General features: G+C 40.1%; 2 protein-coding genes and 2 long non-coding RNA genes across 10 annotated transcripts in view; 2 read left to right on the top strand and 2 right to left on the bottom strand.

Annotated features, from left to right (window-relative positions):
• Positions 1–685: 685 nt before the first annotated feature.
• On the bottom strand, positions 686–6745 carry LOC109635197 (neurofilament medium polypeptide). Of its 2 annotated transcripts, none has more exons than XM_020096201.2 (5): positions 6205–6745; positions 4284–4771; positions 3776–3929; positions 2514–2826; positions 686–2425 (listed from the first exon to the last, which is right to left on the bottom strand). In XM_020096201.2, coding segments are annotated over exons 1-5 (1236 nt in total). In that variant the 5' UTR covers positions 6484–6745; the 3' UTR covers positions 686–2423. The 2 variants fall into 2 exon arrangements, with proteins under 2 accessions (XP_019951760.1, XP_019951761.1); XM_020096202.2 differs by having other exon boundaries at positions 4284–4768; positions 6205–6725.
• LOC138410436 (uncharacterized) lies at positions 5902–10150 on the top strand. The gene is made up of 3 exons (XR_011243129.1): positions 5902–6164; positions 7397–7430; positions 8374–10150. It is a non-coding gene; the product is annotated as an uncharacterized lncRNA (long non-coding RNA).
• On the bottom strand, positions 8127–23149 carry LOC109635057 (immunoglobulin-like and fibronectin type III domain-containing protein 1). Its single transcript, XM_069525998.1, has 27 exons — positions 22951–23149; positions 21955–22026; positions 21320–21379; positions 20536–20658; positions 20232–20371; positions 19972–20071; positions 19710–19752; positions 19392–19563; positions 18737–18941; positions 18168–18440; positions 17589–18074; positions 16930–17019; positions 16693–16788; positions 16058–16192; positions 15651–15746; positions 15116–15240; positions 14352–14493; positions 13902–14195; positions 13014–13310; positions 10458–10637; positions 10224–10352; positions 9766–10074; positions 9503–9588; positions 9191–9383; positions 8808–9104; positions 8398–8724; positions 8127–8306 (listed from the first exon to the last, which is right to left on the bottom strand). Exons 2-27 carry the CDS (start codon positions 21995–21997, stop codon positions 8302–8304), a joined length of 4446 nt encoding a protein of 1481 aa, XP_069382099.1. The 5' UTR covers positions 21998–22026; positions 22951–23149; the 3' UTR covers positions 8127–8301.
• The window catches only part of LOC138410437 (uncharacterized), a 211632-nt gene continuing 198363 nt past the window's right edge, over positions 10645–23913 (top strand). For all 6 annotated transcript variants that reach the window (XR_011243130.1, XR_011243135.1, XR_011243132.1 and 3 more), the window contains exons 1-2: positions 10645–11720; positions 12260–12405. This is a non-coding gene — a long non-coding RNA (uncharacterized lncRNA). The remainder of the gene's footprint in view (positions 11721–12259; positions 12406–23913) is intronic.

Raw genomic sequence — 23913 nt, 5'->3', positions numbered from 1 at the left:
CAAATATGGTATTATGCATTTGGTAAAATTTACATCAAAGTAGTAAATGACTGCATTTTACTTGTGTAGCTGATTGAGGTAGGCTTACACTTAATTCTGTTGGGTAATCAATAACATATAAAATCTTACTATGCAAAGTAACTAGTTGCTATTAATCATATAATGAAGTGGAATCAAGTTATCGACTATTTCCCTCTGACTTGCTGTTGAGTAGGATTATAAATATTAATGTAAAGAACCAGTGTCTTATTATATAATATATCCAATAAGTACAATAGGGCAGAATGAACTTATTGCATCAATGTGCTCACAAAGTTGTTCTTTTTAATACATAACAAGTTCAAATCACAAAATCCCAATGGCTCAAAGATTGTTTCCTTCCATGTGATGCAATTTTTAATTGTGACAATCAATCCAATACTTCAAACTGCACAAGTAACTACTCAATTCACCTGTTCAATGTTTTTCCATCATAACCTGTAGGATTTATCTGATACTTTAACATTTAAACAGGAGTAAACTATTTTTTGGGACTTTTTACAGTAATGGAGTTACTTGAGTGAGTATTAATACCAGCAGGATGGAGTATGTGGGGTTGTTAATGAATGAACATGTCAGACTGAAATTACAACATGAGGATTCAGGATTCCATAAATATTGAATGTGACACAACAGCACAGAATCAACAAGTGAAAGAACCAGCGTTTATTTTCAAAACATAACAGTGAGAGAAGTATCATACTGACAATAACCGATGCCTCAGCAAAACCATACATTGCGTAAATGTGAATATTAGTTTTAATAAAAACAAAAAACCTACAGTAATGTCCAAATATTTTACTGTATTACAGAGAACAGTTTAATCCCTTATCTGAAATGAACTCCACAAACATTTGTCATAACACTACATGTGATGTTAATATTTGATATGTCTATTTGCTCGAGACACAGCTCGTATTCCTGCAGTGATTTTTCTTTCACATTATTCTAGTTGTCTTCCAAACATCACAGAAAAAGTCCTGTTGCGTAGTCATTGTATGTTGTTGTGTTTCTCCTGTTTCACACATGAGATCAGTGTAGGAGAAGTCCAGCAGCTCCTCTCTCAGACTTCAGACTCTCTTATTACTTAGAAACTGAAGCCATGAGGTCAGAAGGAACAGTCTGTTTGGTTGATGCACTCGCCTCTCATATAACTCTGCATTTACAAACTGGAAAGGTTAAACCTGGATTTATCTGAAGTCAAGTATTTGATTTTTCTGGTTTTCAACATTTTGAAACAAAAAGAGTGATGTCAAAGACGTGGTCTTGAATCTCCTTCATTAGCTGCAACTTGTCAGCCATCTTCTGACTGAACATGTTAACTTGGTGCAGTATAGTGAGCTTTAGTTGGTCGGTTTAGGTCTGATTGTTGTTGGGCTCATTTTCGGTAAAAATCACACATGTAGACAACAGTTTGTCCCTGAGGTGCCTTGCTAAGCTCTTCTAGTTACCAACACTTTTTCCATAGTTAACGCATTGAATACCTGTGGTTATTTATTAAAGACGCACAATGACACTAAAAGGTCTGAACTACCTATAAAATGCATTTTCTTATAAATTAAAGCCGTAGGACAATGTTGATGAAACCAGTTTCGGGAGGTTCAAGCTTTTAGACCCGTTTGTAACTTATAATACTGCAGCGTTGTTCTGTGTGGCTCGAAGTGTAACCGATTAAAAAAGTGCAAAAAAAAAGGCCAAACTATATCAAGAAATCCTTTCATATTAAGTACTGAACCACAGATATGTACTTTATAAAGTAAAAAAAACTATTAACTACAGCTAGTATATACTTTAAACACATCCAAGACTTCTGTATCTCCTTTTCTTTTCTGCTTGCTCTTAAGCTTTCCTGTGTAAACACCTGGGATTCAATAACTGTTATTCTGCATTTATCTTTAATAAAAAACATTTCAGGCAGTGACAACAAGACACATATTTCATGTCACAGAGACAGGCTTTTCTCATGGCTTCAAGTGCACTGATAAACAGTTCTTGTTGTGTCATTGGTTTGCAGTTTTCCAGTTTAGTACAGACCTAACCCTGACAAAAAAAAAGTGCAAGTTATGAAGAGTGGAAAATGCTCTATAGAAAGACAGTCACTTTGTATGAATTAAGGCTTCTGAGATCGTTATTTGCAAGTAAAAAAATCCTGAATTAGTTGTTTTCAAACATAAACAGCCATGTCGTATTTCATGTTCCAGCTCCAGCACAGTGAATGAGCTCTTCTGGTTTTGTCTGCCTTTCAAAGAGCAACCACACAGTGAAGACAGCACCTAAACAGCAGCGATCTATAAAGCCTGCCTAGAGAATTCGTCTTATTGTAGACAGTGTCTTTAGACTGAGAAAGTTCCCCATCCTCCTTGGTTGAGTGTGTCCAGAAAAACCTCTGTAAAACATGAAAAGGAAAATGTCAGGAGATGTAAGAGTTTGTGATTTATCATTTGCAGTGTAAAAATCCATTATTTATCACTTACATTCATTCTGCGGTAAAGCATCATTTTCTAACGGCTCCTCTCCCTCATCTGCCTCCTCCAGCAGCGGCTCTTCCTTCTCTACCTCCTCTTCTGCCTTTTCACTCTCCTCCGCGACGGGCGACTCCTCTAGAACTTTCTCTCCTTCTGCTATTTCCTGGCTCTCCTGTGTCATCTCCACTTCCTCCTCCTCCTTCACCTCCTCTGCAGGAGCGACAGGGACCTCCTGCTCAACAGGCGCTTCATCTGTAGCAGCTGCTTCTTCTTCGACTGTCTGTTGCACAGGCTCTTCAGCAGGATGCACATCAAGCGCCAGCTACGTCAAAGAAAGCAATAAAAATGCATTAGATAGAGTGTGGACACTTTACTGGTCTGAGTGTGTAGGTGTCTCAATGAGGTGCACACACACAACAATGATCCATTCTGTATGAATGCATGTGTTGAATCATCAGAGAATCCACGGCCAGGCAATTAATTTCAAGTTGATGAGATGGAAATCTCATTTTTGTTCCCTCTGGGCACAAAGCGAACAGGAATAGTAAAGAGACCATGTGTGCTGACAGTGTGTGTGCTACGACATCTGCCATACATTCCACATTGTACTGTACTACATTGTACATAATGTACTGAATCAAAATAGCCTCCAACTGTCTATTTTGAGAACTTGTTTTATACCTGCTCAGTCTTTTAAATACGTGACCTATTTTGGCATGAAGTTTTTCACGGAATGGAATCCAATCTCTGTTCAGACCTTAAAATCGACACATGTATTCTCAGTATTCAGCATGGATAGCTATTTGAGCCAGATGGATAAAGAATGGAGCAGGCAGAGCAGATAAACGTCCTCGGTTTTCGTAGCTCGCTAGCTACCTTGATCTATTAATAAAAATCAGGGGACAGAAAAAGCGAATACAGACACAGTTGTGTGAGATGTTTTAAATCACACGCAGGGACAATAATTCTTAATTTGACAGCAATTGATGTGAGAAACATCAAGCTAATGGCGCCTAACTGCTCCTGGCAACCGCAGCTTGAAAATCATGCTGGTATGACGGATGCATATGGTTACGGGAAAAGAGAAAAGAAAAAGTTAAAATAAAAATAACCCTCAACATGAAACTGCAATTTTTAATCAGGCTTAATATTTGTGCTTTTATACTGTTTCTTTTGTTTCTTTTTAAATAGTTGTACACGTCTATCATGTCATTGAATGACCTCTGTGTGTAATGTCTTGTCTAGATCTGATTGGCTTTTGTGTTGGTTACCTGGGTAACTTGTTCCTGAATGTTCTCCAGCTGAGCCCTGAGTTCAGAGTGCAGACTCTGGGCCGCTGAGTTCTGTTCCTGCAGACTCTGATGCACCGTGCTGAGCTGCTCCTCCACACTGGCCTGCTGGGACTGCTCATTCTCCAGCAACTCTCTGAAACACAGAAAACATGCACTGTCAGTCTATGACTATATGTGTGGACAGAAGCTAAGCATGATATTTATTATATATATATTAACCAAGTGGGGGAAAAGGCAGCATAACATTGCCTGACATGTGTAACAATGATGTTTACTCAAGCTTCAGAGAGATGGAAAATTATGCATTCAACATTCAACTCCAAAATCAGCAATACACTATCAATGTTGACACAGATCACAGTGTGATCGTGAGGCCTCCCAACTCTGGCCCAGACTGTGACAGAGGCCGTCCACAGGATTTAACAAAGTCAACATAAAGTCAAGGGTCAGAGGAGGCGAGATATTTTCTCTGCTGTTTTTCTTTTACCTGACAGTCGCCACCTCCTGTGTGCCGGCCATCAGCTGAGCCTGCTGGGCGTCCACATGCTCCTTCAGTTTGAGCACCTCGGCAGCCTGTTCGATGAGGGCCGTGCTCAGTGTGGTGAGCAGCCCACCTTTCTCCTCCAGCTTGGATTCTGCGTCTCCCAGGCTCTCCATTAAGGCCTCCACCGTCTGAGACAGCTCCGCGCTCAGAGAGGTCAGACCCTCCACCTGAACCCTGACGTCCTCAAACTCCTCGCTCTTTTCCTTCATCATGGTCTGCAGCTGGCCCAGTTGCTCCTGGGAAACTGTGGCTTGCTGCATCTCGGCCAGGCGGGTTTTCATCTCTGTGTGGAGGGAAAGCACCTGAGAGGGGAGGTCTGTCATCTTGAGCTGCTCAGCCGTAGCCAGGGCCATGCCGACCTGTTTCTGGGCCAGTGCATAAGACTCCTCCAGTGCAATCAGACGGTTCTCCACACTCTCTGACATGTGCTGCTGAAAGGAGACACACAGGAGGGATGTTGAGTACAAACTATAAAATCAAATTATAAATCTTTAAAAAATCATATAGAAATTGTGTTTCATAAGTTCTGGGATGCTAAGGGAGGTTTTATGTTCAGGTTTTATGGCCTTTATTGAAATTAACTCAAATTTTATATTGCTCCCTCCACATCGAGCAGTGCCTGAGTGCATAAAGTAAATGGAGTATTGTCCTAAGCCCAGCCCTAAGTCTACTGCTGTATGCATGGGCTGTAGCGGCAAACAATTTTATCATTTTAGTTTAGTTTAAATTCTCGTTGCATCACATAACATCTGCTGTCAATAAATTCAATGCTCCGAGGAAGGAGATGTTTGAACCCAAACTCTGAACCTTGAAAACCAATCAAGATGAGCTTTGCATGTATGTACAGCTCAGTAAAACATGGCAAACAGGGAGAAAAATAAAACTAATCTTCATATGAAACAAACTATTGTAAGTACTGCAGTAGAAGTAGTTGGGGAAAATGTTTTTCCTCACTCATGCTTATCAGGACCTAAACTCAAGTCAGTAAAAATCACTCAAACTTTGCAACTGAACTGGCAAATGTGTGCGTCACGAAATTAAAAAACTATTAACCGCTCACACAGGAAATATTTCCCTAACAAGACTGAGCTGGCAGAGCTGCTGTCATGATTGCCACACTGCTTCGGCTGCAACAAAGGTGGAGTTGCATAAGAGAAGAAAAAGAAAGGAGTGCATTTGTTTTAATTGAAGTGCTTGAGAAAAAAAAATTAGTTCACTTGAGAGATGCCTGAAGCAACTTAAAGTTTCATAACATAGCCTCAGAAAACACAGAGTAGTCACTTAACAGGTTGGGTCACCGTAAAAACTAGAACATTGAAAATGCATGGATGCCTGCACCAGTGTGATTTCAGGAATACAAATGAAACAATCACCCCTGCCTGATCTGACGGTCTGTACACAGCCTCTGAACTGGTGTTCAGTGTAAAATAACAGGCTAAATTTAGCCATGGCACACTGTGGTCTTGTGTTTTATTATTTTGCACTCTACTGGTACAACACACACTTTCCTTATTAGATCTAATATATCTGAGTAGGTGATAAAGTCCCTGCAGTTGTAGGTCAGGTATAATCTTCAGTACAAGCGTGAGCAGCTGTGTGGATGTTAGAAATAGTGAGGCTCTTGGCATTTAGAAATCTGATAGAGGCCTGCTCTTCTTAACTTTCCATGCTTGAAAGTGGCGACATGCACTGCTGGTATGTCCTGAGGCCTGCTCCTTCTCTATGAGTGTTGGTGCATATAATCACTTGAATAAGAGTCGTGCTGTCTTCAGCAGGCGATCAGAGGAGGAGGAGGAGGAGGCGTGTGGTGCTGCTCAAACTCAGGTGAGCTTATTCTGATAAGATGCTGATTTCTGGTCCTTACCTTATTACTGGACTGTCGCATTTCTTCATGGGATGACTGGAGTTTCACAACCTTCATCTGCATGGCCGTGAGGTTGTCTGTCAGGTGGGTTAAAGTTTGGTGCTGCTGGAGACACAGCCATGCGCCAGCGGCACCGCCAATCACGATCATCAGGAATAAAACCAGCAGCGCTGCGTAATTATTGCCCCCGGCGCGGGCTTCGGACTCAACCACTTCATTTTTGAAAAAGTTATCTTCGTGTTTGTGGTTGTTTTTCGGTTTGCGATGCTTGGCCGTCATTTCCACCCCCAGAGGACACCGTGTTCCAGCCGGACGGAGAGGTGATAGTCAAGGAGAGCGCAGGGTCAGAAACAAAAGAATCGTGGAGAGAGGCACAAGATTTTACGCAATAAACCTCGCGTCGCTGCAAAAAAATACAGCCTCGCGTTAATACGGCACAATAAAGAAGAGAGAGACTTCTTGATGGTGAGGAGCAGCAGCAGCCGGAGAGAGGAGGAGAGAGGGAGGCGTGCGCAGTGAGCAGCGTGTTCAGTGGGAGCAGGAGGAGCAGGGGGCCGGGCCCACACGGGGAGTGGCTGAGCCTCCACCACCATGTGCGCTGCTGTCATCTAATGAGAACACTACACGTTTGTCCGGTGCTGAGCCACTGTGCTATTTTTACTGAGGCCCTGCTACATGTGCCACACAAGAATATGACTCAGCTGTGAGAGAAGCTAATGGCTGTCAAAGAAGGAGCACTGTCTTTCCCTGGTTTGGTTCCGACTGTTCTTTGAGTGCTCGGCTGTAAAACTAATTCAGTGGATTCACACAGATATGAGAAAGGCCACATTTCCCTGAAAGGTTACCTTCAGCTTCAGATGTCAAACTGACTTTATAACAATCTATACATTTCTTTCTTTCTTTCTACCATTAATGTTAACACCTGGGATTTTCCTTTTATATATAGGTTTTCTTAGATAGATAGATACTTCATAGATCCAGAGGGAAACTGTATACAGTGGCAACAAATCTATTGAACTGTAGATAACTCTTTCTTTCTTTCGCCAGATTGTATTGATTCCATCACTGTCAATGCAAATATATCTATGATCTAATATTGAGAATTACTTTATTAATAGTTTCTGGCATAACAGTCTATAGTCTATGGTCCACCTCCTTCACCTCCCTTCTTCTTGCATCTTGTTTTGTTCAGGACAGGAGAACTTAACAGCTGGATCATCCAAAAGGTAAAATCACTTCAGTCTTTTGCTCTGTCTGGGTCACAAATAATGAGACGATATAAGAGTTACAGTGTGGGAAATAGGTAAATGTTGATCAGAGCGGTCACAAGCTGTAAAGGCTGAGAAAGCACTGCTGCAAGTTGTTATTTGGTGATGTAACCATGGTGATAAAATGTGCTAAATATGTCTACTTCATTGTTAAACTGGACAAAAGTGAAGTCTGGATGTGAGTGTGTGTGTTGAAATCATACTGAAACTGTATAAATTGTCTTTACAGTTTTCTATGTATGTCATTATCAAAACCGGTAGAATAAAGAAACAAATAAGAATAAAGAAATAAAGAATTAAGTTCAAATGTAAAAACTATACATTGAACCTGGTGAATCTACTTTAATATTCAGCTATAATTTCAATCATATCCTGATGAAAATTGCTTTTATATGGACATTTTATTACAATATTTTTAATGCAATTTGTCAAAACGACTCACCAGTTGATTATATGCTGTAGATACAGTGTGGATTGGTTGGATGATGAGCTCAACAAAACCCATGAACAAACAGACCCTTTGATAAAATGTATTTCCCCACAGTATCATTACTGGAACATATCTGTTCACATCAATTTACAACAATCACCCTGTTCTGCAGTGATTGTTTGATTTTCATCTTCGAACACACTGAACCATGCAGGAAAGCAATATTTCATTTCTGAAGTCATTTTATTTTTATTTCAGAAACACTCAAATACCTCATTTCTTCTTATCACAGTTGGTGAATTCAATCCAAGCACCACAACTACTTCAATTCAAATATTTTGTATGAGATATATAAACTTTAAAATAAATCATGCTTAGATTGTGGCGTCCTTAGTTTCTTCACTCTGTAAGGAATAGAGGAAAATGACTTAACATCATGCTGTATGCTTTTCTTTCTCACCTATTCTTTAGATTAAAGTTGTGTCGCAGTCTCACCTCTGACACTGAGGATGGTGGAGCTCTCAGCCCGGCCCAGGTTGTTCTCTGCAGTGATGGTGTACTCTCCCACGTCTTTGGGGCCCACGCGGAGGATCAACATGGAGCAAACCCCACACGTGTTGGAGATGTAATAGTTGGTGTTAGTGTTCAGACTGATGTGATTTCGATACCACGTGATACGAGGTGTGGGATCTCCCTTCACTGCGCAGCTCATGTAGCACTCGTAGCCTTTGGGTGCCGTGCGAAGCTTCAAGGGGACGATGAAAGTTGGAGCACATCGCAGATCACAGTCCTTCATGGTCGCTATGTTCACCACAAACTTTTCTATAAGAGAGGAGTCACAGTGAAATTATATTTTATCTCAGAGGTGAATATTTTCTCTTGGAGGCTGCGATGTAACAACTCACGTTTCTTCTTCTCCATCCCCCACGTCGGTGATTCCGAATGTGCAGATATGCCAATGTCATTTTTGGCATAGACCCGGAAATGATATTCCCTCCCGTGCATGATATTGCAGACTGTGACCTTGTTATTGAAGAGTCTGTCAGCCACTGTGGTCCAGGTGTTTTTGGTGGAGTCCAGTTTGGACACTGTGTAGTGGAGGCGGTCATCGCGCTTCTCATCAGGAGATGGTTCCCACATCACCGTCACTGTGCCGGGCACGTTTTCCTCCAGTTCCACCAGACCAGGAGGCTTCGGATCATCTGTAAATACAATCATTTTAACTGGCTGCTGGTCCATTTGTAAATGGAAATTTGAAATGTATGTGGCTAAATCTTCTAAATCTTACCTGTGACTCTGACTTCTGTACTGAATGTCTCTTGTCCTGCGAGATTTTTCACCAGGATCGAGTAGATGCCAGAATCAGAGCGTTCAGAGGAGGGGATCAGCAACTGAGATGAGCCGTCAGAGTTGCTTATTGTAGCTCGCTTTGCCACTGGCACGTTGTCCTTTAGCCACACGATAGTTGGCCGTGGGGAGGCCTGGTAGAAAGTACATTAATGATATCTTAGTATACAGTGTCCTTTGGGTTTCTCCCCCTGTTGAGTATTATGGTTTGAAAAAGAATGTGACGGTAATAAAGTTGATATGTGAATCTCACCTCAAAGTGAACTGTGATCCTGACAGAGTTTCCTGCCCTGACGACCACAAAACTCTTCATCTTGTGGTTTGTGAACTTTGGCCTCACTGAAATGAAAAAAATCAATAAAAATGGCTTTGGACAATATTAAACTTCAGGAGATTTCGAAAGTGTGATAATCTAAAATACAGAGAGAGAGAGAGAGAGGACAAGAGCAGCGAGATCTTGCACAAAGACAGAATGGATTTTCTTCAAAATGCAACCAGCAAGAAGAGTTTTTGTACCTGGTGAGGGCATAGCAAGCACGTAGTTGGCCAGCTCCTCGGGTGCACTCTCTCCTCCATCATTAATCGCAATCACCCTCACCCAGTACATCTCCATGGACTTGAGGCCTTTCACACTAAAGGAAGTCATGATGATCGGGATGCTGATACAGCGGGACCATTCAATACAGTCGGCCTGTCGAATTTCTACAAAATATCCTTTGGCTTCATCCTGTATCCCTGGTTTCTCCTCAGGTTTAGTCCAAGTCAGGACCAGGTGGGTGTAAGATGTTTCTGTCACCTTCAGGCCTGTAACTTTACCGGGAGGCTCTGGGATACACATAAAGAATATGACATGTAAATATATGGTTCTTTCATTGTCCACTAATGAATATCTTCAAACATTTCTATTGTTTCATATCCTTCTTTATTTGGTATTTGTGGTTTATTGTTGCATGAGAAACAATTGCAACACTTACGCTTGGGATCCCGTGCAAAAACAAACTCCGAGGGGTTGCTAGATTCACCAGGTCCTGAGAGGTTTATGGCAGTAACTCTGAATTCATATTCCATACCTGCTACAACATCCTTCACGCCATATTTCTTCTCTGTGGTTACATTTACAGAAAGAGCAACAACAAAAACTCACCGTCACGGACTGAAACACTGGCAGCTTGAATCAGGGTGAAATTTAAAAACAAAAAGAGGCCAACCTTTTATCAGCCCATCCACGGCGTTGACCACTGTCCAGAGATTACTCCCCTTTTTGCGTTTCTCCAGAATGTAACCCAGGATACGGGAACCTCCTGTGTTGATTGGTGAAGTCCAGCAAAGGTTGATGCAGTCGTCGTAGGCACTGACCACCTTTGGGGGTGCAGGAGGCCCGGGAAACGCTGAAGAGTAAAAAAACAGGTCTTTCCAATAGTTGAAGTTGAAATCTTCTTTTTTATTGTTATTCTTAATGTTGTTATTGTCCATATTACTCTTGCTCAGTTCAAATGAATGACATGATTGGTATTTACTTATGTCTCTTTCATTGGAGATGTACAATGCATTGGAGAGGACACACAGTACAGACCAGGCTGATGGCTAATGCTGCACAGCAGGGGGCAGCAGTGACTCAATCAGCTGATGATTAAATGGGTCTTTTTTATTTATGCAACAGATTTTTGATATGACACTGAAGGAAAAACACAGGTGGTGTTAAAAGAAATGATTGATGGCCGTGAAAGTGACATTTTTTTGTGTTTTCACGAAAAGTCAATCCTGATTAACTTAGTCCATATTTTTATAAGTCTGAGTGAGTTCAACTTGATGTAAATGTAGTTGTTAAGACATTTTTGAGTGTGTTTTTAGATCAACATAGATCCTTAAAGCAGTCTATGTCACTCCCCCTATAGTCAGGTGCAGTTCAGATGGAAGATGCAGTGAAATATACATTATCTATGTTGTTTTTTGTTTAACATAAAGGTTTTTTTTTATAAATTCTCTCTGAAAGTCTCTGCTGGTATTTCTTCTGTCCCCTTACAGTCCATGAGTCCATGCTTGCCATCCTCTCATCCATCCATCAATTTATCCATTGATCGATCAATCCATCCATCTAACCATCTGTCCATCCATCCATCTATCCATTCATCCTCTTGTCCATCCATCCACCTAACCATCTATCCATCCTCTCATTCATCCATCTATCCATTCATCCTCTTGCCCATCCATGCACCTAACCATCTGTCCATCCATCCTCTTATCCATCCTCTATCCAGGGTCGAGGGTCAAGGGGCGGGGCTGAAGTAAATCCCAGCTGCCATTGCGCTAGAAGTAGTGTACGCCCCCCTGGACAGGTGGGGAGCACCTGTGTCGTGTGCACAGATCCAGTCACTCGTCCTCAGCCTCGTGGTCGCTGTGTTTCAGGCTCTCAGAGTTAACACACGAATACTTCCCAGTGTATGTGGCTATAAAACGTCTTCAGAGCAGAGGTGAGTGTTTTCAAACGTCCTTCAAAGGTGTCAGAGTGTCGACGAAGACAGGCGGCGAACCAGGTTGTTTTTCCCTTGCTCATCAACTTAGGCTAATGCTAAAAGCCCCAAATGAACCCCTAAACCCCTATTCTCTTTTAACGACCGTTAAAAACGTTATAAAGTCTTCACCACGCCAGTTTTTTAGCGTTTGGTTTTATGTTAGCCTAAAAATTATGAGCCTATAGTGTTTGTGAGCTAAGCTAATGTTAGATATTAGCATGCTTAAAATGGTGCCAAATGCTACCATAGCAAACTGGGTTGTATGGGGACTGTTCAGACGAATTATTGACTTAAATCATGATGAGTTATTAACAAATTACTCACAAAAACTCCTTATAATAAATAAATAAAAGCTGAGGTCTTGTCAGAACCAGATTTTAGAGGAAAACAAGAAGCTACAGAGATGAGGCCTAAACCTCTGGTAGTAAATCTGACATTTAGACAGTGAAGGCTGCTAGGCCTCTCCAGTGCTCAATGCTATCTTGCATTTCCAACAGCTTGTGGAGAAAAAGTGGATCATGACTTGGAGAGGACTTATTTCCCCTGTTTCTGAGGAAGGTCCCCATGGAAAACTAATACAACACACCAACTCCTCCAAGAAAGAGTGCGACATGGACCTCTTATTCAAGCAGACCTTCAAACCGTAAGCTCAAGCCATTCTCATTTGTCTTATGCTTGTTTTGTGATTGGCCGCTGTGCCGTACTGGACCTGTGTTATTGTGCAGTGTTGATTTAAGCTTATGCCTTTTCAGCTGGCTTTTTATTAGTTGGCTGTTGTGCCATCAAAAGGTGTAAATTGTTTCTCTCTGTGACTGATTCATAGGGTTAGGGAAGAGGACATTTTTAAATTGTACCTCAGACAGGTTTTGGTCCGCCCAGGGACAGTGGTTGCATTCTTTGTGGGATGTGAAGTGTAGCTTTTGCTTCTTTTTCAGTGCGACTTTCTTGGCTCATTCAATGGCAATCAGAGTTTGGTATTGCTTGTGAGAAAGTGGTTTCATTTATCATCATGTTTTATCGTTTGAAAGTCGAGGTGCATTTAGCCTTTAGTGTCCTCGTATTACTGCACATCACATAGTGTTCAACAAGGTGGCTCCGTGGTTTGAACTGACTCACAGCAAGATTGTCCTGTTTGTGTGTCCGGCCTAAGTTTTGCACAGTTTCAGGCTTCTGTGCCATTAAAATCAACATATTTATCTCACATTTAACTTTTAGTGAAATCTCAGATGATGTGACATCAGTTTTGCTCACCCAGAGTGCCAGCTTGCATGTCGTCAGTTTCCATAACTTCACTTGTTCCCTCCGCAGTCACCGCTCGGATGCGGTAACAATACTTCCGGCCATGTTCTACGTCTATATCACGGAAGCTGGGCACACCTGGGATCTCGCCTCTTTTCTTCCAGGTGTTTCGACCCACTTGCTGACGCTCGATTATGTAGTTAATCACCGGTGAGCCTCCGTCATCCTTGGGAGGCCGCCACCTAAATTCAATACACGTAGGTGAGCTCTCCACTACCTCTGCAGGACCCAGAGGTGACGAGGGTTTGTCTGAAACGTATAGAAATTTTTACATTTGACAAAGCTTGAGAACACAAATACCACATTCATATGAGGGAAACATTATTTTCATTGAAAGATAATCATAGTCATATTTGACATTTGGGATGCTGGCAGCAATGACAGGTGTAGTTAGATCATAATTGCTTTTGTCAAGCTCTGACTTGCATTTCCTAAAAGCATCTTTAACCTGTCACATTCTCGCTGGCTTCTGAGATTCTGCTTAAAGTAGAACAAGATGCAATCTTGATGGATAGTTGGAGAGCAGCAGTTTTAAATTAAGCACATAATATGTCCAGGTTGTAACAGTTATGGTGATGAGCTCTGAAACATTGCAGCATACTGGTGCTTGCTGTTTTTGTAACAGCACCAAAGTACATATGACGATGAGGTTTACTGCACAAATCTTATAATTCTAAAGATAATACTTTCTTGAAGGAGTTGGATGCAGAGTTAATCATTCCCTCATTTAGTAGGAATTTGTCTTATAATGTTTACAGTCATATATTTTACCTGTGTTGAGCTTAAGAAAAATATCCAATATTTTCTGGTTAAATTTTGCAACGTCCTTCATCCACTCACCAAGCACAATTAGCTGTGAAATAGCCTCAGTAAAGCCGTGTTCGTTCTTGAGCTTGATCTTGATCTCTCCTGTTTCCTTCCTCTGGCACCTGCTGAGGAGCAAGCGGCTGTGACTCGCAAATCTCTCTATCTTTGTGTTGCTGTCATCGTGGAGCTCATCCCCCTCCCTGTACCACTGAATCTTGATGGGCTCATGGCCAACAAAATGCAGTTTGAAGATGGCGTTGTGCCCCACTTTGACGATAACAGGCTCAGTGAAGGCACTGAGGTCCTCACAGTCAAACCTTGGAGGATCTAAAAAAAGGGGGACACAGGGTTGTTTAGCGTTGAGATGGTATTTAGTTGTTATCTGATTTCATACCAACAACTTCTAACCTATGTCTATAAATATAACTTTAAACTTATTATACCGCATATTATCAAAAATGTTATCGTGATGAATTCTCAAACCTTTGACGTTGATCATCGCCTCTGTTTTACGACCATCTGCTTCAAAGCGATATTTCCCAGAGTGCTCCTCCGTGCACCTGATTATCATTAATTTATGGATCGCACCATCTTTAGTGATAATGAAATTGTCATCTGGGGATATCTGATAGGAAAGCGGGCAGATGACAGATGAGAATCGAGGAGAAACAATTGCGAGTTAATTAGTCATTCAGATCAGAAACAGTGCATACTCCAAAGGACTTCATGTCCAGCTGTGGTGTGTCTCACCCAGTGACTAAACATCTGCCTGGTATTTGAGTTAAATCTCAGATGACATACTGTATGAAGCCTGTTGTGATTCACTTACAGTGGCAACTGATTATCTCTAAAGAAAATAATGACATATGTACTTTTTTCTTTTAAATATTTTTATTTAACTTTTCCTGAAAGTCCACATGTGAGAAGTGAACAGCAAATGTGAGGAGGAGGAGCAGTGGGAGGAGCAGTGGGAAACAATAGGTTTATGCCCTATATTGCTGCCAGCCACTAAGGGGCGATAAAGATGCTTTTGCTTCACTTTTGGGGAGCAGTCATCTTGTCAATCTTTACACACAGTCTATGTTTCAAACTAACACTGGTGTGTCTCCCCATTTCACATCAGATCATTTGATTGGTGATATTTTCTAGGATCAAATGAATCGTAGCAGCTTTAGCTCCCCAGGCCATATTTTCCTGATGGACACCAACACTGTAAGAAAATGATGAGTTTTACCTGCAGGACTAACCTTTTTTCCGTCTCTGAACCAGGCTCCGTCACAGTCTCCACTGCTGAGCTTACATGTTAATTCAGCATTCTCACTGATGATAGCACTGACATCAGACAATCCACAGATGAAATGGACCCCTGGATCTATCATAAACAGTTGATAACTGTCAGGCAATATATTTATAAGAAGATAAACCCTCATACAAGGTTGTACAACAGTACTCCCCACCTTCCCAGTCATAATAAGTAGGTGTGGGAACCTTTGGAAATTTTATTATATCCTGATGGTTCGTTTCACTTTTTCAATCTATAATCCCAATACAAAACACTTTTTGAATTAATATAAAATTATTATTACTATTCACAAAGTACATCATAAGAATTGTAGAGGGAAGGGATTGTGACTGATCAGCCCTGTTAATAAGATATAGAAACATCTTATGAATTCATGTTATAAAAAATCCTGACCTTTAAATACACAGTTAAGGTCACTATGTTAATGCAGTATAATCGAGTAATAGATTACTGTCATTGAGTCATGACACTTTACTCACCAATCACCAGGTCTTCTATCAGTGGACCTTGTCTTTTACGCCTTTTACTTTTGACAGAATCAGTGGCATCGTCCATCTCCTCACACTCACTGAGTTCTTTAAGACATATTCAAGCCATGGCTTTACACACAGTTTTTTAAAATTTTGCTTCCAAATTAATAGAAGCCGTATCAATGGTCATATAGTTTTTGTAAAATCATATCACCTAACCATAACATGATATAATCGTACTGGAAAACATACAGAAAGCAATCTCTGCCAATACACAACAAGATCATACAGGTTTAGTGCTGACAAGTTTGTGTTCCGCAGATAAAAGAACATGTTGTGGAACCATCTGTTTCATAAAAGATCCATGTTATTGTCTGACGCCTCCACGCTTTAATGTACCACTTTCCATCTCTTACCATTGTCTGCTTTGGCTTGCTGTTGTCTTTGCTTTGCAAGATCTGGATTCTTGACTTCATCAGTCGGCTCCTCGTTGTCATCACTGTCACTTTCTTCATAGTCACTTGCTTGTTCGTTTTGATCTCTCTCTCTCTCTGGAGACACAGAGGTTGGGTTGTACACATTTCACTTAACACATTGGAGGTGTGAGGACACATCTTTAAAATTAAACCAGCAGCACAGCAACAAAGACTAAAAGACACCTTGCTTAGTTCTCATCCAACCTACGACAAAAACTGATCAGAATCATGTAGAGTTTTTCTTTAGAACATTTTATTTAATTTATTCATTTTTGGAACAAAACAGACTTTCCTTACCAGTCTGGTGATTCCTTTTTTTTCATCATTTAAAACTACCTTATGCTAATGAAAGAGAAAGTGGTGTCATTAGTGCTGTTCCAGATGCTCACTCTGCTAATTGCACTTGATTTCAGGAACTATATCTATTATTTTCTTGGCTTGAGTCTCAGCCTGTTGTTTCACTTTTCCTTTTTCTCGGTACTATACAGTATATCTCAGACAGGTATGACTAATCTTTGGTCAGTTGTATTACTGTTCTCTCTTCCAAATACAATATAATCCCTGTTGTGTCTCACCAGAGGTTTGATGTTTCCAATGGACCTTCTTTGTTTGCTCTGAGCGTCTGCTAGACTTCACTATGTTTCCATCGGGATCTGTCACCTCAATTCGACCTGTGGCAAATATTTGAATCTGGGTTACATCTGTGCTTTTGCAATTTAGCTCAACACACACAAAATTTAATCAAAAGAATAAATACTTCAGAAGTAAAAGAAGTACCATTTTATCAGGTTGGGTTTTTCCTAATACATTACCTTCACTCTCTTGACCATTCTTTAATCTCGAATTATCGTTGGATTCACTGACGTCCCCGCTCTCCTCAGAATATTCTCCTTCATCTGCATCTGTGGTATGTCAGTTATAATAAAATAGTTCAAGCTTGGAATTCCCAATGATATCCATCCATCCATTATCTATACCACTTATTCTATCCTAGTTCCCATTGGGCGAGAAGTGGGGTACATCGTGGAAAGGTCACCTCACGGCAAATGTACAAAGATTAATAACCATTCATGCTCACATTTACAACTGTGGGCAATTAAGATTCTCCAAATAAAATGTCTTTGGACTATGGGAGGAACATGGAGAATCCAGAGAAAACCGACGCAGGCATGAGGAGAACATACAAACTCCCACATCCTTCTTTCTGCGAGCCAGCCATTCTCAATGATATCCAAAGCTGACATAAATTGTATTATTTTTGGTGGCTTGGATCCCCTCTACTATACTAATAATATGAATGTATTTTTTTTAATGTTGACTCGTTCTGCCTCACACTCGTGCAGTCCAGTCTTCTGATTTTGAAATAATTAAAATAGCATGTTTCGAACATACACACAAGTATTAAGCTGCACCGATTACTCACTGAAGTGCTGATGGAGGAAATGCATTGTTGGGCATAGATCGACTTTACCTGTTACCTTGTCAAAATCCACTTGATCAGATTTCTCGTTCTCTGGGCCATCTACCATCGCTCCTGTTTTTGTTACGCTCCCGGGAACATTCGATTTTGATGCTTTGCCATCTCTTCTTGAGTTGTTTTTCTTTGCTTTCCCTTTGCTCCCTTTGCTTCCTGTTTGCTCAGACAGGGCAATGGCTTTTGCTGCGTCAACCTTGTCCTTTACTGCTCCTGCGTTTTTACCCAGACCAGTGACCGCATTTATTTCAGCATCTCTTCCAATATCTCTTCCAGCATCTCTTCCACCATTGGTTGATCTACTTTGTCCTTTGAGTTGTCCTTCGTCGTACTTTTCCTTAACAGCTGCTAAAATCTTCTCCATCTCCTCTTGGTTTTTCATTTGTTGCTCTTTGGCCACTTTGTCAAGGTCGATCTGTGCCCCACCCGCCACGGCTGTTCTACGAGGTTTCTTCTTACAGGCAGGTGTGGGGTCACTGTCAGCTAAAACATGACGACACATAACTCTCATTTATTTGTGAAAGTCACAGTTATCACATAAATTTATTGTTGCAGCACTGTTCTGTAAAGTGTTACCTTCCACGACGAGCCAGGCGTTGCAGGAAGTAATGCCAGCCACAGCTGAATAGATGCCTTTGTCCAGCTGCATGCAGTCCTTGATCAACAGCCTGTGGATCAGTTTATGGTCTGACACTGTTATGCTGTATTTTTCTCCATCCTCCAGAGTGCTGCCCTTTCCCATCCATGTAATACTGGGCAGTGGGTGTGTCAGGAGACACTCAAAGAGGGCATCCTCTCTTTCCTGTGCTTTAATCTCCTGGATTTTGACAACAAAGTCCACATTTGAAACTGGGGAAAAAAGGAAAGTGTTATGTAGTGTATCCATTACCCTGGTCCAGAAAAATCTTCAAGTAATCAACCAAACTAAATATAACCATGTTCAACATTTCTATCTGTTGGGGGGAAAAAGACTGCACTTCCTATAGTATATGTTTAAAGAGTAAAACATGTAATCTTTCCATTTAAAAATTACATTGTTTTAAGGAACTGACAAGACAGTGAGAGATTGGACACTTGGACCATTGGATTCTTATTGGTTTTTTTTTTTTTAACTTTCAATGCCACTTTCTCCCTCTTGAACCTACGTTTAAACTCTGTAAGCAGAAGCTTGATTTCTTCAGAATCTGCCTGATTCAGGGCTGTTTGGAGGAGGTCAAGCTTTTCAACATCCAGCTGAGTCAGCCCTGTGTTCTCTTGTAACACGCTCTTTATACTGAAATCTTTTGTCCTTGCAACACCATTAACATTGTGCTTCTCTGTTGAATTTTCATCAGAGGGAATCGCACCATCCTGCCAGATACACAGAGGTTACAGACAAAATTAACAGTCAAATTCTGACTATGGGAAAAATATGAATATACTGTGTATTGTTAGTTTTTGTAGCACTGAATAAAATATGATAACTTTGATGAAAGCAGTGGGATTACCATGGATACTGTGATTTACTGTTCATTAAGTTGTGTTTGCGGGCACAAAATAGAGCTTAAATTCCTTTAAGCAAATGATGTAATGACCCGAAATGAGGGTTTAAAAGTTGTTTCTTAATCACTTAGAAATATTTAAAATGCAATTTAATTTGCTTTTAAACTATGACTTGTATTCATCACATTGTTGTTTCAACACACAAAATGGCTGGTTTGGTGATCTGTGCCATATCTTTAGAGGAAAGACAGATTGTTCTTAGGGTCTGTACTGATGATTTACCTGGAGATGATATATTGTGTGTGAGAGTTTTCATACCTTGCACTTATTTTCCATCCTCTGCCTCTTCTTCTCTTCTAGTTTCTTGAGAACCATATACAAATCTGTGACACCAAACTCACTACAGATGCGCTCATAGTCTCTTGTGTCAGCATCCAGCATTGCATCCCAGAATGTTTCATCAGTTTCTCCATCTGCTTGCTCTGCTTTACTAGAGATAATGTTCAAAACACACAACGCTCATACAGCTCTTATTGTTTATGGCCCAAGAAGGACCAATGATAATATATATATATATATATACACATAAAGGTGGGTGTTTTATAATTATATAATCATAATATCTGTTTTTCTTACCTTTTCCTTAACAGTTTTCTGAAATCTGATGGATTTGTAGAAGCTGAAAATGGCAAATTCAGTTCAGATTTGTGTTTTTCAGTTATACTATAAATTAGACTCTGGATGATGATCTATACATTGGTAAGAGTTAGTTGCAATGATACATTTTTATTTGCCATTTAAAAAATACCTCAAATGAGAAGAAATTACATATTCACATGCACAATGAAAACAAATATTCGGTATCCAGTTAGAAATGCATTGCTTTAGCAACTCTTACCATCAGCTACACTTAATGTAGCTGTGCAGACGGCTTTGCCATACTCGTTTACAGCACAGCATTTGTATGTATCAGTGTCAGCAGCAGACACTTTGTGAATCTGGAAAAATAAATAACAGATGCAGTAAACAAATGTTTGAATTTACACAACGAATACAACATATGTAGTAATATACAAGGATGTTTTACTTTGCTGTTAAAAACTAAAAGAGCTGTATTCACAGGATATTTACTGCATGTGAAATCATTTCTTCACTTACCTCTAATATATACTCCCCAGTTGATTTTTCATATTTAGTCTGATATTTGTCCTTGTCAGAAATATTTCCTTTAGCTCTTCTCCATGACACCTCTGGTTTTGGGTCCCCCCTCACCATGGCCTTAAAAACCGCTAATTTCCCTGTGATGTATGTGGAAATATTGCAGGATTATTTTCACAGTTGCTAACTGTAAAGTCTATAAAATTGAACTTCATTAATTCAAATTATTTGTTCACATGCCAAACTAAGAGGTTTGCATAAATATGTCATTTGTATTGCTCTGTTGTGATAAAATGAAACTCACCTTCCTTGATGGTCACAGGAACTGGTGCAGACTGGAAATCTGGGGTGCTCTTACCCTCTGGCAAGCTCACCTCATATTGTGTGATCATCACGCCAGGAGTCTTGGATCTCCTGCGGATGAGGGCTAAATAAAGCCAGCAAACAAAGCACTTTATAACTTAAAATTGTAAAACAAAAATCTAATTGAATTTAATTGATCTAATCCAATCTAATTAAAAGCAATTAAGCACAGCAGAATGTTCTCATTGTAGAAGCTTGAAATATGACATGGATGCCAACCTATTAATGAATCTACTAATCTTTTCAGCTTTCTACAAATTCAAAACATGGGCAGGCTACATAGTTACTCAGTGTTTTCAAACGGCAGTGCAATAAATCCACTCTATGATCCCCGGCATATACCTGCTTTGCCGTTGGCCATTTTGTTATCAGGCTTTTGACACACAGAGATGGAAGATCACAGACAAATCAATGAAGAAAAACAGTAATCCAGGGATTAATGATTATTACTACAAGGGCAGAAATGGGAGAAGCATCACCCTATGAGACATGACTGAGGGCGACTGATGTTACAAGGTAGTAAACAGATAGTTCAGGTTATCAACACAAAGACAGGCAACAACAAACACGGTATTCAATAATCCTAATGAATTTTTCAATATTTATTCCATGGTTCATAATAATGGATTCAGCTCAGCTTTGTGTTGATAGAGTGCCGTCATGCATGGAAACCTCAAACATTTTATATTTGTATTATAGAAAATAAAATGGCCCATTCATATCACCTGACTTGTTGCCAGACACCTCATTAAAATGTTGAATATATCGATGGACCAGGGAGAAATCTGTGTGAAAAGAAGTCGCACAAGATCAGTAAGAAGCACAAGGTCACTACTGTGCTATACATATAATTTATAGGCATATGTATGTTTATATAAAATACAAGCCTAACACAAGCAGTTAATTTGTTGCCTCATTGAAATTGCAGGCTATGTCCTGCAGGTATTTCCTTATATTGATGGAAATGTTGTAGGAGAAGAATTGATTCTAGATTTAATGTTGAAAGGAAAAACTAATCAAGGCCTGAATAAACCCATAAGCATAGAGAGGGTCAGAGTAAAGGGGAGCAGACAGGAAGTCTTAATCCAGGGATGATGATCCTCAGTTTATTACTGAGCACCTTCTAACATTTGTGCCAAATGTGAACTTGCATTGCTCTCGTGGATTTTATGTTTCTTGTGTACGTAGTTGGGGCACACACAAATTCTGTGCTCTGAGCCTTTAAAAAATGCACTAAGATGTGTTTTGAACTTGTTAAAAACACCACTCAGTTTACAATATCTGGACACCATTGTTGAGTACATCAGTGCAGATTGAAAAGGAATGAGCTGAATCTTTTTTAATTGGAATCAGGGTTTACTTTGTCTCACACCGGGACCTGAGTTCTTCGCCCTTTTCCACATTTTGGCAAGTTAATTGTCAAAAGCGTGACCTGTGAAAAGAAAGTGAACCATTAGTACAATAACAAAACCAGAATCTGCGTTTATTTACTGACTCAAGTTGTGTGTCAATGCTCTACATGGCTTGCAGTCATTTTGCCAAAAAGTTATTAGTCCGATTTTTCAAATCATGGAAAATAGTATTACAACAAAGAATAAGGTAATTGACAATGTAATACATTGCTTTAGTTTACTTCATTTAAAACAAGAACAATCTAGACAACACCAAAAGAAAGATTATGCACTTATTGTCATTCTCAGGATGGATCTCAGGCTTACGAACTTCAGACTGTGGTCACTTAGAGGTCAAATCATACTGAATGCAAGATAAACACTGATGGTGCACAGCTTCAAAGCTATAGTTAGCTGAGATCCTGTAATAACATCATCACCGTCTGACCGCACACTATTGCCGCTCTGAGATCTCCTCTGTCAGAGGTCAGATGCTCAGTATTAGATGTTGTCAATCCACCAGTGTACTGTAAATGCACAGCAGTGATACACAACAGGATAATTTGACAAAATGAGGGAGAGTGAAATCAGGGAGAGTAATTTTGTCTCACTCCATTTTCAAATGATAATTTTGTTCAATATTAGTGTGTATTTTACTATAGATTGAGAATCAAAGGTAAATATAGGAGAGAATACTGAAAGACAGTATCAACCTTTTACACACCACCAGTCCAGTACAGTGCACAACAAACCTAGAGTGAACTTTGATCTTGTTTTCGCAAGTAGGAATCTGTGACTCCTCTCCCCCGTACCAAATAAAATCCCTAGTGTTTCTTTTTCTATCTTTCTTTATCTTAACTCAAATCCACCTCGATATCATAATGAAAGTGAGGTCTGACCTACAGTCACGATGTGCCCTTTGTTCACACAAAGACACAAACAAATAGAGAGGAAGAGTGGTTTACCTGTCTCCAGCTCTGTCCTCACACCCACTGAGACTGTGAAACTGGTTTATGGGTTCGATATATACTTGCTGCCTCCTGGGTTTTACTGGATATTCAATCCTTTGGGGAAAACACATTCACTTTTGCCGCCTGCAAGCTTGTGCCTCGACAGTGGACTTTGAAGGAGAGGTTTCTTCCTTGCAGCCAGATGGATGCTCAAAGCGGGTGGGTTATTATTAAGGGGGAGTGGTGTGGGGGTGCTGGGGGGGGGCCCTGCATGAGGTAAGGAGGGATGAATATAGCCAGAAGGAGAGGGGAAGGGCTACCAATGACAAGTTAGTGGTGAAGTTTATCTCTCAGTGCAGTAATTACTGATGACAGTGTGCTCATCTTTCACAGAACAGTTGCTGACAAGAAAATGACTGTGGGTTCATTTTGTTTGTGGTATCTAAGTCTTCTGGTTGACATCACAGATACCATGCACATATAACTGTCAGGAAAGAATTAGGGAGCAATTTGTAAAGTAATACATTCAGTCCCAGATGGGTTGATGTATCAGCAATTCAGAAAAGTGTTTATATGTTTATTTTGTAAATTCTGTAAATTTCTATATATTTGGTTGTATTTGTTTCATTCATAATAAAGTGTGATCTATATATTATCATGCCTCAATCAGAATATATTAAGAATTATTGCCAATATTATTGCCGGACATACTGGTATTGGAATTTTTTACTACCTGAAATCGGTGACAACATTAACCTTCAAAAATGCATGTTGGTTGGATTCTAATTAAAAGATACACATTACATTTTGAGCTGTCACCCTAGGCTGTAATTTCTAATAAAGGTAATTTAATGATGACCTTGGTTGGTAGGTAATAGGTATTGTTATTAATCTGTACTCTAATACAGGAATGTGGCCAGAAGTCATACCCTATTGGTCTTCGCTGTGGTACGCTGTTGAAACTCCATGTTGAACTTC

This window comes from Paralichthys olivaceus, chromosome 6 (assembly GCF_024713975.1).
Source record: "Paralichthys olivaceus isolate ysfri-2021 chromosome 6, ASM2471397v2, whole genome shotgun sequence".
Lineage (NCBI taxonomy): Eukaryota > Metazoa > Chordata > Actinopteri > Pleuronectiformes > Paralichthyidae > Paralichthys > Paralichthys olivaceus.
The sequence above is the reverse complement of the archived record's forward strand: the minus strand, read 5'-3'. Positions and strand labels throughout refer to the sequence as shown.

Bases quoted from the DNA above. Each gene is read 5' to 3' on its own strand.
- LOC109635057 (XM_069525998.1), bottom strand. From the start codon at position 21,997: ATGTGGAAAAGGGCGAAGAACTCAGGTCCCGGTGTGAGACAAA. The intron at 20,659-21,319 runs GTGATATGAATG...GGCTTTATTTAG, and splicing joins GGTGTCTGGCAACAAGTCAG to CCCTCATCCGCAGGAGATCC. The intron at 18,942-19,391 runs GTATGAAAACTC...TGTATCTGGCAG, and splicing joins GGATGGAAAATAAGTGCAAG to GATGGTGCGATTCCCTCTGA.
- LOC109635197 (XM_020096201.2), bottom strand. From the start codon at position 6,483: ATGACGGCCAAGCATCGCAAACCGAAAAACAACCACAAACACGAAGAT. The intron at 4,772-6,204 runs GTAAGGACCAGA...GTCTCCTTTCAG, and splicing joins TGCGACAGTCCAGTAATAAG to CAGCACATGTCAGAGAGTGT. The intron at 3,930-4,283 runs GTAAAAGAAAAA...TCTGTGTTTCAG, and splicing joins CAGGAGGTGGCGACTGTCAG to AGAGTTGCTGGAGAATGAGC.